The sequence below is a fragment of the Eucalyptus grandis genome, chromosome 5, assembly GCF_016545825.1.
Source record: "Eucalyptus grandis isolate ANBG69807.140 chromosome 5, ASM1654582v1, whole genome shotgun sequence".
NCBI lineage: Eukaryota > Viridiplantae > Streptophyta > Magnoliopsida > Myrtales > Myrtaceae > Eucalyptus > Eucalyptus grandis.
In genome coordinates this window covers 6,296,708-6,311,270 of record NC_052616.1, presented here as the reverse complement: position 1 = coordinate 6,311,270, position 14,563 = coordinate 6,296,708, and the positions used below count along the sequence as shown (strand labels likewise).

Sequence of the window (14,563 nt, the reverse complement as noted above, 5' to 3'; positions counted from 1 at the left end):
CAACTGTCCCAGAGCATAATTTACAATTAGTTTTCGTTTCACGCGGAATCGATTTGTTTCGCTGCAAACGAATAATTTGAAAAATACTTACCGAAACGATGATTTGTATCACCCAGAAATGTTACTCAACATAAAATAGTCCCATTATCAACGATGGTTTATTAACATTTGAAAGAAATAATATATGCACCCTCTCAAAGTCCCAGCTCTCCATTATCTTTATGCTTGAGGTTGCGACCAAGCTAAAATGAGAGAAATCACGCTACTAGTTCAAATATTAAAGACCATCGAAATGGAAATGCTCGAGTAAGGCCATGAACATTGAACGCACCCTTTCTGTTTTGCTTTTCTCTTGTGGTTTGATGTTTGAATTAAACCTTGAATATGTCCTTGCTTGCTTAGATGTCGTGTATTCTTTCTTTAGCTGATCTATGCATAGTCACAATCCATTCGGACATTAATTTCTCCACCGACATCAGACTCTGCGTGATTTTTTTTGAAAGTTCATTAGTTTTTCTGTTAGAAGTAAAAATCGCCCCCTGACGGATTTAGCGACAATTACAAAACAACAAAGCTTTGTCCATATAAGAGATTGCCCCGAGATTAGGGGATTTAAGGACTTTGGACAGACTCAAGATATCTTGCGAATCCAAATTAAACCTAAATTCACAACACTCCTTGATCTAAACCCTAGAGATATCGCGCCAATTTATTAACTTACACTAACACTTAGATTTTACGTTCCTAAGTTGCAAAATTTGATATCACAAAGTTAGGGCGACAGATTTTATGGAATCCGAAAGCCGTCCGAGAACCCATTTTTTGTTTTTATATGACCCCTATGAATGTCGTTATTTCTTATTAAGTGGTTAGTTTAGTTTAGTTTATTGACACAAGAACCTCTCTCTCCCGTCACTTGATAAGCCAAACACCATTGTTCGATACCGCTTAGTCGAGCATTAGACAAAGCAGTCTCGTTTGTGTATTAGGACAAATCGAACTCGCGATTTCTGTTCTTGCTGAAGTAATCGAAGCACCACACCATCGAGGAATGAAGTCGAAATAGGTCGAGTCTAATGTTACCGACTTCAAGAACATAAATGAGGGGAGGTCAAGAGGGCAGGCAGGCAGTCACGTGACTTCATTTTTTAATTTTCCGACACTTTTGCCGCTAAACGAATTAATAATAGAAATGCAAAGTACGACAAAGATAAACATTGACTTGAGTGGAGCTTCCGAGTTGGCACCTCTCTCTCTATCTCTCTCTCTCTCTCTCTCTCTGTAAACTTCCTTATATAAACCATGCACTCCCCGATGCCTTTTCACATAAACGTACTCTCTCCAACCTCGAACGCACACGCACACTCTCTAACCTCAAACACAGACATAAACATGGCCAAAGCAAAATCATCTCTCTCCATCCTCTTCCTCTTCCACGTCCTCTTCTTCACGGCCCACCTCGAACCGTCGAACTCACAGCCCTCGACGGCTACCAACGCGGACTTCATCAAGTCCTCCTGCGGGGCCACCCGCTACCCGACGCTCTGCGTCCAGTGCCTCTCTGGCTACGCCGCCACCGTCCAGCAGGACTTCCGCCTGCTCGCCCGGGCCGCGCTCCAGGTCAGCCTCGACCGGGCCAACGCCGCTTGCTCCTACGTGGGCCGGCTGTCCCAGTACCACGGCATCAAGCCCCGGGAGTCCCAGGCTGTGCAGGACTGCGTGCAGATCGTCGGCCACAGCGTGAGCCAGTTGAGCCAGTCGATCGACGAGCTCGGCCAGATGGGAGGCCAGGGGACCGCGGGGACTGCATTCGATTGGCACATGAGCAACTTGCAGACATGGGTGAGCGGGGCCCTTACCGACGAGAGCACGTGCCTCGACGGGTTCGCGAGGTCAGACATGGATGGGAGCGTGAAGAACTCGGTGCGGGGGCAGGTGGTGGAGCTGACGCAGGTGGTGAGCAACGCGCTGGGCCTCGTGAACAGTTACGGGTCGAAGCACCGCAGGGCCAAAGGACAGCCTTAGATCAGGGCATCACGGTGGGAAGATGATAGTTCTGGGACTGGTGTAAATGGTGATGAGAAAGATAAGTGTTTAGACATACAACGTATGTAGGAACGAGAGTTCTGCTGTTGCTGTCACGTGTTCATGTCGTGTGAATGTAAGAAGTTTCGTGGAATATGTGAATTGCAAGAAAAGTGATGTTTGCTCTCCCGTGCGCTTCTCTCTAAGGAAGAAGTAAGGACACTCCCGTCACAGAGCAATTTGACTTAACATTACCCAATTATAGACCACAATTGGCAGGATCGATACATTAAATCTCCAACAAGTTTGAGTTTCTACGTTAACGCAATACCAACATATATTTAGTTTTTCTCGTACTTTAGAACACAAACTTCTATGAATTAAATCCAACAGACTATATCGACCAAACATTGTAATTCAGTTTCAAAATCGATTTCCTTCCTTCAGGTATACAAATAAAGTAAGATTCAAATTTCGAATGTGTTCGTTTAGCATAAAATGAGTGATGTAGAAAATATTTTCCGAAAAATGATTGTTTATATTGTTTAGAAAAATTAGTCAATGGAAAATATTTTTATTATCGATAACAATCTGCATCTAGCTATTTTCGCGGGAAATGAAAATATTTTCCATTCATTTAATTTTGTAAATTATACAAGCGATCATTCTTCAGAAAATATTTTCCGAATCGCTAGTTTTCCACGAGATGAAAACACCCAAGTGATTCTTTATTTTCACATATACATGGTTGTACTCTTTAATCACATTTCAACCGCATGTTGCATATTCATGAATAGTTAGCTTTTGTTGCATTATTGTACATCAATTAAGTTGGTATTACTTGATGCTTACCAAAATTTGGAATTGAAAATTAAAGTTAGTTGTGCTCAAATCTCGCCCCTGCTAAGCGAGATTTCCGGGCGAGATTTCGGGGTATATCACTACATAAATCAACCTCTGATATATGTGCATACGTCAAGGAGGAACCGAAGTTCCTGTCAATTTGGGTCAAGCCTGTGCCTTTCGACTTCGATGTCCCCCTCCGAATCTATGATCGATATAGATTATGATTCCCGAGACCCTAATCCTTCACTTCCACCATAGTCTTCATCTAGGAGAACTCGAAGTTCGAGATTTTCTTAAATTTATTAGACGAGAGCCGCGGTACTCCCAAACTCGAATTAACAAAAACATTAACCTTTGAGCAAAGCGAAATGAAAATCAATGTAGTAAGTCTTGATGAACGCATGCCTAACTCGTTGTTAGAACATGGGTGATGATTGTCTTGTAAATATGGAAAAGGGAAAGAAAAATCAACACGTGAGCTGAAAAAATAAGTTTTTCCCCTGCCCGATGCACGACTTCAGACTTTTAGGGCCTATTTGTTTGAGTTCTTTTTTTTTTTTTGGTTCCCGGAAAACAATTTCTATTCTTTTGTTCCGGAAACAAAAAAAAAAAAAAGCAAAACGCGTTCTTTACGCTTTTGTTTAAAATCTATAATTTTGTTCCCGGGAACAGAAATAATAAACAAGAAAAACTTGTTTTTTGTTTCCGAAAACATTTTTTGAAGAAACAAAAGAACAAAAATAGAAAACTTATATATATATATATATATATATATATATATATTATTTTCTCCTTTTTCTTCTTCTTTTTTATTTTTCTTTTTCTTTGGCCGGAGCGTCACCGGCCATTGGCGAGGTCGAGCTCTCCCGGCCTAGGCGAGGCCAAGCCTTGCTGGGGCCGGGGCTGGCCTCCGGCGAGCTCGCCGTGGTCGGCGACGCGAAAGAGAAAAAAAGAGAAAGAAAAATAAAAAATAAAAAGGAAAAATAAAATTAAAATAAACAAAAAAAAATTATACAAGTTTACCAAACGTGTTTCTGTTCTTTTTCTATTCCAAGAATAGAAATTTTGTGCAATTACTAAACGTGTTCTTCTGTTCAAAAATTGTTTCTTGAAACAGAAATAGTTTTTTCTATTTTTGTTACGTAGAACAATTTTGAATAGAAAAGTTACCAAACGCGCCCTTAGAGACAAAGCTGGAAGTTTGACCAAGCTTATGTGGGAGAGAGGCAATCACTGATGGTGGAATTTTTTTTTTTTAAAATCTATTGTGTTTTGATTTCTTTTTATGAATTCTGATAAAATGGATTTGACCGGCAAAATTTTCCCCCATTAATGCAATCGATCCAACAAAAATCATCAACGATGTTATGTTTAGTCAATGGACCGTTAGCGTGTACCCAAGAAGATGTAGCCCCAATTTTAATGTGGATCTCTAGCTAGTTTTTGGCAAATTTTGAGTTAGCTAATATGAGCTAATAAAATCAAAATATATAGGCATGACATTATATCCTTAAAATTCATCGCACCGTCCTCGTCCTCGTCTAAAATGGCCGTCGAGTCTTGCGATTAAATTTCAAACACCCTCGTTCTTTGGTGATCGGTAAGAAACATGCTGTGCGCATATTATTAGTACCCTGTTTCCGAACAGTTGAAATATTTCAATATAAATAAGTGATTTCAGCCTAAACCTTAACATACCCTCCTCCATCGATCCTTATAATGCCCGTCATTTTTCGTCTCATTTTTTTTTTCAATTCTTTAGTTACTCGTCGTACATCCCGTCTTTCAAATGTATATGAATTGACTTACATGCGAACATGTCATATCATCAAGAAGCAAAGCTGATCCTTGATCATATAATCCCACAACTCATTACCTGTGGGTACGAAATTCATCTCGATGGTCATCTTCATATGTGTACACGCACGAAAGAAGGCGGTTTTGGACAACCCTAGACAAACTTAAGATCGAAGCCAAATTTAGAGATTTGAACAAGGTTTGGATAACGTGCCACGCCATAGCTCAAGTTGTGTAATCCAATTATTATTTTTCATTACAGAAACAGGGGAGAGACGGGAATCAGCACGGCATTGCTGGTCAAGCAATTTCTGAGACAGGATCTTTTAATGCGCAACAGACCCACGAGGACACAAGGAAATAGAACCCCAGAAGACCAAAAGGATCAGCTTCTAATAATTGGCAGTGGCTAGTTTTTATTATATTGCTCTGAGTCTGAGGCAAGTGCTAGGTGCCTTCCTGACACGCGAAACAAGTTTGAATCGACGGCTTGACATTGTGCAACTGGCCGTCTGGCCGTGGTCTGCGCTTTCTTGAGAAGCGAGAGACGTCGACTTGTGATTTTTTAATGCTGCGGTCGTAGGGGAATCGCGTATAATCTGTGACGGTAGTTGCATGAAATTTGAGTGACAGGGAAGAAGCATCCAGAAAGAAGAAGAACCATCTTGGCAGGCTTGTACTCAGCCGGTTGGCGTCGCCAGTTCATCCATAGGATTATTGTATCGTTCTAGAGTTGTTCCTCCGGCGTCAGCCCTCCAGCACCCAAACTATCTTAAAACTCATCTTCGCAAAGTCTTGCACGATTGGTGAATAAATGTTTCTAGCCAATTACCTTCTCAACGTTGATGGTGTGTTTTTTGATCATCAGATTTTAAGATTAATAAGAAGAGGATTTGACTTAAATAACTTATTTATATGTCCACATCCCTTTCGGATAATGTTTTTCATCAACACCAATTTTAATATTGAGCAAATACCATAGTTATCATGCACCTTAATGCGGACAATAAATCATCAATAAAACTAGGTAACATGAGTAATAATAAACTGAACGTAAAATCACATTAATAATGTTATAATAGATGTCACTTGATCAAGTATAAGTCAAGCACTTTTTATTTGTGTATAAGGACAAATCGAACTCCCAATTTCTGTTCTCACTGAAGAAATCTAAAGCATGATACCATGGGGAGAAAATGAAGTCGAAATGGGTCAATATAATGGTACCGACTTAAGAACATAAACAAATGCAAACCCTAAATGAAGGGAGCTCAAAAGGGGCGGCAGGCAGTCACGTGACGGCATTTCTTCTTCTTCTTCTTCTTCTTCTTCTTTTGCCACCACATAAATAAATAAACGAAAAATGCGACATGGATAAACATTGACTCCAGTGGAGCTTCCAAGTGGGCACCTCTCTCTGTAAACTTCCTTATATAAACCGATATAAACCATGCACTCTACAATGCCTTTCACCTCCACGCACACACATACTCTCTCCAACCTCAAACGCACACGCACTCTCTCTAACCTCAAACGCAGACGTGAACATGGCCAAAGCAAAACCATCTCTCTCCTTCCTCTTCCTCTTCCACGTCCTCCTCTTCTTCGCGGCGCTCCTCGAACCATCGAACTCACAGCCCGCGACAGCTTCCAACACGGCCTTCATCAAGTCCTCCTGCAGGTCCACGCGCTACCCGGCGCTCTGCGTCCAGTGCCTCTCTGGCTACGCCGCCTCCGTCCAGCAGGACCCCCGCCAGCTCGCCCGGGCCGCGCTCCAGGTCAGCCTCGCCCGGGCCCGCGCCGCCGCGTCCCACGTTGGGCGCCTGTCCCGGCTCCGGGGCATCACGACCCGGGAGTCCCAGGCCGTGCAGGACTGCGTCCAGAACGTCGGCAACAGCGTGAGCCGGCTGAGCCAGGCGATCGACGAGCTCGGCCAGATGGGAGGCCAGGGGGCCGCTGGGGAGGCGTTCGATTGGCACATGAGCAACGTGCAGACGTGGGTGAGCGGGGCCCTTACCGACGAGAACACGTGCCTCGACGGGTTCGCGAGGTCGGACATGGACGGGAGCGTGAAGAACTCGGTGCGGGGGCAGGTGGGGGAGCTGGCGCAGGTGGTGAGCAACGCGCTGGCCCTCGTGGACAGGTACAGGTCGAGGCACCGCGGGGCCAAGGGACAGCCGTAGGTCTGCTGTTGAGACTGAAAGAATGATAGTTCTGGGTTTGGTGTAAATGGTCATGAGAAAGAGAAGTGTTTAGATATATAACGCATGTAGGAACGTGAGTTCTGCTGTTGCTGTCGCCTGTTCATGTTCTGTGAATGTAAGAAGTTTTGTGAAATATGTGAATTGCAAGAAAAGTGATGTTTTGCTCTCACGTCCGTTTCTCTCTAAGGTAAAACAATCCCCTCACGAAGCAATATGACTATTGATTACCCAAATCTTTATCATAATTAGCAGGAACGATACATAAAATCTCCAACAAGTTTGAACGCAATACCAACATATATTTAGTTTTTCATGTACTTTGGAAAACAAATTTTTATGATTTAAACCCAAAAGACTATATCGGCTAAACATTGTAACTCAGTCTTTAAAATTGATTTCCTTCCTTCATGAATATAAATAAAGTAAGATGTGAATTGGTAATAATTCTCTATTTTCAAATATAAGTGGTCGTACTATGTTGCATTTTCTTGAATAATTAGGCTTTGTTTCATTATTGTAAATTAATTAAGTTGGTATTACTGAATGATTACCAAAATTTGGAATTGAAAATTAAAGTGAGTTGTGCTAGGAATTTCGCCTTCCTAAGCCAGATTTCTGGCTCTGTCACTACATAATTCAGCCTCTGATGTACATGCATACGTCAAGGAGGAATCGAACTTCCCGTCAATTTGGGTCGAGCCTTCACCTTTCGACTTCGACGAGCCTCTCCTCTAGATCTATGATCAATACAATCACGATTGCCAAGACCTCGACCCTAATCCTTCACTTCCACACCATAATCTTCATCTAGGAGAACTTGAAGTTCGAGATTTTCTTAAAGTTATCAGACAATTCCAGCGGTGCATTCAAACTCGAATTACGAAAACGTTAATCTTGGTCCAAAGAGAAATCAAATCAATGTAGCAAGTCTTAAGGTCCGTACGTTTCGCGGAAAATGGGCCATTTTTGGAAAATATTTTCCCAGAAATGATTTTCCAGAAAAATGACAATATTTTTTGGTATTCGGCTAAATCCTGAAAATGTTTCGAAAAATATTTTCCGGTGTTTGGTAAGGAAAATACTTTCTAATACTTCACCACTTAGGCGTGCATCACTTACCAACTTACAAATCCATCAAATATGAATTTGCCTTTACCAAGAAAACTTACTTCATATTTTTGTTTCCTCATTGTCACCAAACGTTCATCTACTCTAAAAAATGTTCATATAGATTTTAAAAAGAAACAAAAGAGAAAAGAAACAAAGCATGTATAGCCCTCATGAGAATCTTCCAGTTGAATGGCCTGTTTTCCTCTTGCGTCTTTTGTGATCTAATAAATAAAAGAAAAAAGAAGCAAAGCATGTAGAGCCCTTTGCTTGAGTAATCTACAATTGCAAGGTATAATAAATAAAGAAAAAGATAAGCAAGAATGCAAAGCGCAAACTTGAGATCGATGAGCTTGAGGTTCGCTTGGCAACGGCCAACGACTAGCCAAGAAAGAAGAAGATGGGAAACAAAGAAAAAAAGAAAAGAAATAGAAAATTAAAAAATAATTCTAACAAAAAAGAGGAGGAGGAAGTGAGGATTTGTAAATGTATGAGATAAGAGAAATTAAGTGAGGAAAATATTTTCCACTTTTCAAAAGTGGAAAATATTTTCCTTAATTTATAAGACTTTTTTCCTTTCATGGACAACATTTTCTCCAAGAAATTCATTTTCCTCGAAACAAACGCCGGAAAATTCGGAAAACATTTTCCTGAAAATTATTTTTTACAAAACAAACGGAGCCTTAGTAAACGCATGCCTAAATTGTTGTTAGAACATGGGTGACGATTGTGTTGTACATATGGAAAAGGGAAACAAAAATCCACACGTGAGCTGAAAAGATAATTTGTTCCCCGCCCAATGCACGACTTCAGACTTTTAGAGGCGCAGCTAGAAGTTTGACTGGGCTTATGTGGGAGATGCGTTCGCCAATGGTGGATTTTATTTTATTTTTATCTATTGTGTTTTGATTTATTTTGTTTTCTTTCGATAAATTCTAATAAAGTGGAGTCAACCAGCAATATTGTCTCCCCATTAATGCAGTCGACCCAACAAAAATCATCAACGATGTAATGTTTAGTCAATGGACCGATAGCGTGTACCTAAGGACACGTAGCCCCAATTTTAATGTGGATGCCTAGCTAGTTTTTCAAATTTTGAGTTAGCTAATATGAGCTTATAAAATCAAAATATATAGCGATGACAATATATCATTGGGATTCATCACACAATCCTCGTCGTCATCTTAAATGGCTGTCAAGTCTTGCGATTTAATTTCAAATATCCTCATTCTTTGCCGATTGGTAAGAAACGTGCTATACACAGATAATATCTCTGTTTTTGAACAATTTAAATATTTTGAGAAAAAAGTGATTTAACCAACATAATTGCATGAGCCTGAACCCTAACACTCTCTTCCATCGATCCTTATCATGTCCATCATTTTTCATCTTATATATTTTTTGGTTCTTTAGATATCTCATTGTACATTCCATGTGTCTTTTTTTTTCTTTTGGTAAGAACATTTCACGTGTCTTTCATAGGTACATAAATTGACTTACACGCGAAAAAGTGATAAAAGACCCTTTAAATTGTTCTAAGAAGAACCATTTGCCTAGTAGTCTTAGGTACTCGTTAAATTTATGAGAAGCTAAGTTTGATCCTTGATCATAAAATTCTATGATTCATTATTTGCGGATACAAAATCCATCTCGACGGTCATCTTCATGCGTGTACACGCATTAAAGGAGGCGGTTTTGGACAACCCTAGATAATCTTCAGATCCAAGGCAAGTTTGGAGGTTTGACCAAGGATTGGGTAACGTGCCACGCCATAACTCAAGTTGTGTAATCCCATCTTTTTTTCTTTACAGAAGCAAGGGAGAGACCAGAACCAGTATCGGCATTGCTGGTCAAGCAAATTCTGAGACAGGATCTTTTAATGCGCAACAGACCCACGAGGAGACTAGGAAATAGAGCACTAGACAGGAAGGGACAGCTTCTAATAACTGGCAGTGGCTGTTTTTTATTATATTGCTCTGAGTCTGAGGCAAGTGCTGGGAGACCCTGACACGGGAAACAAGTTTGAATCGATGGGGTTGACATTGTGCAACTGGCCGTGTGGTCTGCGCCTTCTCGAGAAGCGAGAAACGTGGACTTGTTGTTTTTTAATGCAGCGGTCGTACAGGAATCGCATATGATCTGTGACGGTAGTTGCATGAGATTTGAGTGACAAGGAAGAAGCATCGAGGAAGAAGGAGAATCATCTTGGCAGGCTTGTACTTAGCCGGTCGGCGTCGCCAGTTGATTCATAGGATTATTGTAGACTCATCATTGTAGAGCTGTTCCTCCGGTGTCGGCCCTCCTATACCCAAACTGTCCTAAAACTTGACATATAATTAGTTTTTATTCTGTTTGGGATTCCTTTTTTTTTTTTTTTTTTTTTTGAAAATGAATATCATACATTTGTATCAATTGAAAAAATTAATCAACGTTATCCGTCACAGTATATTAATGTTCATAAAATCTAATCATATGTACCACTTTGAATATCTAGCTCTCTACAGTCTTTATGCTCGAGGTCATGACCAAGCTAAAATTCGAGTAACCATGCTACTATTTTGGCATTTGTCTCTAAACCCCTTTTTCTTTGGCTCTCTTTGGTATGAAATTTGAATTTAACCTTGTATGTCCGTATGCCCTTGCTTAGATGTATAGTCAAAATTATTTTCACATTTAGGACATTAATTTCCCCACTAACGTTATGTTGCGATGGGGCGAGCGATCGAACAATAATATAGACAGAAAAAGAAAATAAATCGGACACCAGATTTACGTGATTCAGTCGTAAAGACCTACGTCCACGGGGAGAGCAGCAGCGAATTTCACTATAGATCAAGCAATACAAGGAGATTACACACTCAAGTCACTCAAATACTCTCTCGGTGTTTCCCAAGCCCCAATTACACCCAATAACACACACAGTGTTTAGCCCCGAAATTCCTCAAGAAATAATCTCTCAATCTCACGAAGGAATTATACACAAATCTTACCACAAGATTTAATTGGCTTTAACACTAAACCTTCTTGGATGTAATTCACGACAAAGAAAATCCCTCCCAAGCACTCGACAACGAGGCGGTGCTTCAAGACCAATTCTTCATGATCAACGGTGGAACACCAAGCACTCATGTGGCGCTTCAAAACAACTTGTGATCCACGTCTATCACCCACGGCCTCGAGTCTATATATAAGTAAAACCCTTATTCTTTTGCCAACTTCTCATAGGATTTTGTTTCCTATCCAAAATATATCTTTGTATATTTTAAACAAAATCCAAGTCCTAGTCAAAGTTGGACTTTCCTATTTTAGCGGCCAAACTCTCCAACGCGGATTCAAATTCAGGAAGTTGATCTTCGGATCTTCTTTGCTCGATTTCGAACATCCACAACATATCCAATTCGGAATATTCGTAATTTTGCATTGGGCTTAAACTCGAGACATATTTTAACAATCTCCACCTTGGCTCGACGTTTGAGCCAAATAACAATCGCTTCGTAAAAATTCAAATTGTGCTGCTACTTTCCCTTAGCCCCCAATGGGCTCAACCGCCACGAGATATTATCCAAGTCCAAGCCTCGCTTGAACTTCGCCATAACCGAGGACCTCATCGAATACCAACTCTACATGCACCTTTAACTCGCTCCGCAAGGATTTTCGACACAACCTCCTCAACCGCAGATAAAGCAAAACCATTATTGCATCCATATCTATCGGGAGATTGAATACATACCTTGTCAATATCGGCGATTCAGAACCGTTGGCTCTATAAGCTCCACCTCGCTATGAGCATCATCTGTGTCGATTACCTTGCTAGTACTCGTACTCGCTACCTCAGGAGTTTCTGGTCGCAACTCCACCTCAAGCTGAACACCATTCAGATCCGAATTAACACTGCTATAATCACTCCTAGCCAGAAGTACTTGAGACTCATCAATGGTAACTTCTCTGCTGTTAACAGGTGAATTTATATCTGGGCACCACAACTGATCGCCCCACTCACCTTGTGCATAGCCATGGAATATGCACCTTGCCCTCCCATCAAGCTTACCATCACTCACTCGAAAATAACATGGGCAACCAAACATTCCAAGAATAGAATAATCGGCAACGTTACGACCACACTTCTTTAGGAGCCTGCCATTCAATAGCAGTTGATGGGGATCTATTCACCAGGTAGCTTACCATACTTAGCACATCAGCTAGGATTCTCCTAGCCATACCAGCACTAGAGATTATTTTTCGGGCCATCTCTAGTAATGTTCTGCTCATCAATTCTGCAAATTGTTGTGATTTACTAGCACTAGTGCGGTGTTTCACTATGCTCTCTTTCATGCAGAATTTATTTGTCAGCTCCGAGCAAAACTCCATGCTATTGTCAATCCGCACATGCTTGATCGACTTACCAGTCTCCGTCTCGATCAAAGCTCTTGACTGCGAGATCCTGACATCAGCATTAAACTTGTGCCTTGGCACAAACACCCAGGTCTTCCTCGAGTAGTCAAAAGACTCTCGAACAGATGTATCCGACGTCTCCGCAGCGGAATTTATCACGATCTCACCTTGAAGTTTATACAGGCCATCGTGCTTGATTCCTTTCATTATCACCGGGGCACCTCGAACAATCTTCGAACTCCACCTTTTGAAGAATACCCGCAACCAGCTGAATCTAGGGCACCCAAAGAAATTAAGTTCTTTTTAATTCGGAACATGCCTCACTCCAGTCAATGTCCTCACGATACCATCATGCATTCTGATTTTAATATCACCAACACCCACAACATCGCACTTAGCGTTGTTCCCTAACTGGACTTTATCACTACCCGTGCACTGATAAGTGATAAACCAATTTCTATTTGGTGTGACATGAAAAGAACAACCAGAATCCATAATCCATCCATCAAATGATGAATAATCAGTGACAGACAAGACATAATCAGCATTATCTGCTACAGCTGCAACATTATCTCGTAGAATCAACCATAATTCCCTTACCCTTCTCATTCTTCAGCTTAAGGCAATCCCTTCTAAGATGCCCCCTCTTGCCACAGCTCCAACAGACAACATTAGCAGTCCTAGATTGACTATGTCTGTTCATATTAGTACTACTATTACCCACACGTGTTACAGATCTTCCTCTATTTTCACCTACTAAAGCAGTAGATACAGATTCGCCAGATTCTCTTCTGCGAATGTCCTCGCTCAGAATGAAATCTCGAACCCCATCAAACGTCAAACTTGTTGACCCAGAGGAATTACTAACAGCAGTAACGGTAGTATTCCAACTATCAGGCAATGAGGATAATAGAATCAAAGCACATACCTCATCTTCAAAATCAATCTCAACTGAACTCAATTGACTAACAATCACATTGAATTCATTGATATGATTTGCAACTGACACACCTTCTTTCATCTTCAAGTTAAACAGACGTCGCATCAAACAGACCTTGTTGATTGCAGAGGGCTTCTCATACATATCCGACAGGGCTTGCATCAAATCAGCAGTGGTCTTCTCCTTCAGGATGTTAAACGCCACGTTACGAGCCAATGTTAGCCGAATAACACCCATAGCTCGTCTATCCAGCAAATCCCAATCGGCTTGCTTCATCGTCTCTGGTTTCTCCCCAAATAAAGGCAAGTGCAGATTCATCTGGTAAAGATAATCTTCAATCTGCATCTTCCAAAAACTAAAATCCTTCCCATCAAATCTGTCGATTCTCACTTTTACTTCTTCTGTCGCCATCGATTCGCTTCAACTCAGCCAAGCCTGGCTCTGATACCACTTGTTGCGATGGGGCGAGCGATCGAACAATAATATAGACAGAAAAAGAAAATAAATCGGACACCAGATTTACGTGGTTCAATCGTAAAGACCTACGTCCACGGGGAGAGCAGCAGCGAATTTCACTATAGATCAAGCAATACAAGGAGATTACACACTCAAGTCACTCAAACACTCTCTCGGTGTTTCCCAAGCCCCAATTACACCCAATAACACACACAGTGTTTAGCCCCGAAATTCCTCAAGAAATAATCTCTCAATCTCACGAAGGAATTACACACAAATCTTACCACAAGATTTAATTGGCTTTAACACTAAACCTTCTTGGATGTAATTCACGACAAAGAAAATCCCTCCCAAGCACTCGACAACGAGGTGGTGCTTCAAGACCAATTCTTCATGATCAACGGTGGAACACCAAGCACTCACGTGACGCTTCAAAACAACTTGTGATCCACGTCTATCACCCACGGCCTCGAGTCTATATATAAGTAAAACCCTTATTCTTTTGCCAACTTCTCATAGGATTTTGTTTCCTATCCAAAATATATCTTTGTATATTTTAAACAAAATCCAAGTCCTAGTCAAAGTTGGACTTTCCTATTTTAGCGGCCAAACTCTCCAACGCGGATTCAAATTCAGGAAGTTGATCTTCGGATCTTCTTTGCTCGATTTCGAACATCCACAACATATCCAATTCGGAATATTCGTAATTTTGCATTGGGCTTAAACTCGAGACATATTTTAACAATACTGCTGTATGATTTGTTTTTGAAGTTCATTAGTGTTCTGTCAAAAGTAA

The 14,563-nt window shown here is 41.0% G+C and overlaps 2 protein-coding genes across 2 annotated transcripts; both read left to right on the top strand.

The window, feature by feature from the left end:
• Positions 1–1,323: 1,323 nt before the first annotated feature.
• LOC104443720 (21 kDa protein) lies at positions 1,324–2,214 on the top strand. The gene has a single exon (XM_010057232.3). It carries the CDS (start codon positions 1,393–1,395, stop codon positions 2,023–2,025), a length of 633 nt encoding a protein of 210 aa, XP_010055534.2. The 5' UTR covers positions 1,324–1,392; the 3' UTR covers positions 2,026–2,214.
• A 3,830-nt stretch (positions 2,215–6,044) lies between these two features.
• Positions 6,045–7,041, top strand: LOC104443719 (21 kDa protein). The gene has a single exon (XM_010057231.3). The coding sequence runs from the start codon at positions 6,216–6,218 to the stop codon at positions 6,849–6,851; it is 636 nt and encodes a 211-aa protein (XP_010055533.2). The 5' UTR covers positions 6,045–6,215; the 3' UTR covers positions 6,852–7,041.
• The last annotated feature ends 7,522 nt before the right edge of the window (positions 7,042–14,563 follow it).

Bases quoted from the DNA above. Each gene is read 5' to 3' on its own strand.
- LOC104443719 (XM_010057231.3), top strand. From the start codon at position 6,216: ATGGCCAAAGCAAAACCATCTCTCTCCTTCCTCTTCCTCTTCCACGTC.
- LOC104443720 (XM_010057232.3), top strand. From the start codon at position 1,393: ATGGCCAAAGCAAAATCATCTCTCTCCATCCTCTTCCTCTTCCACGTC.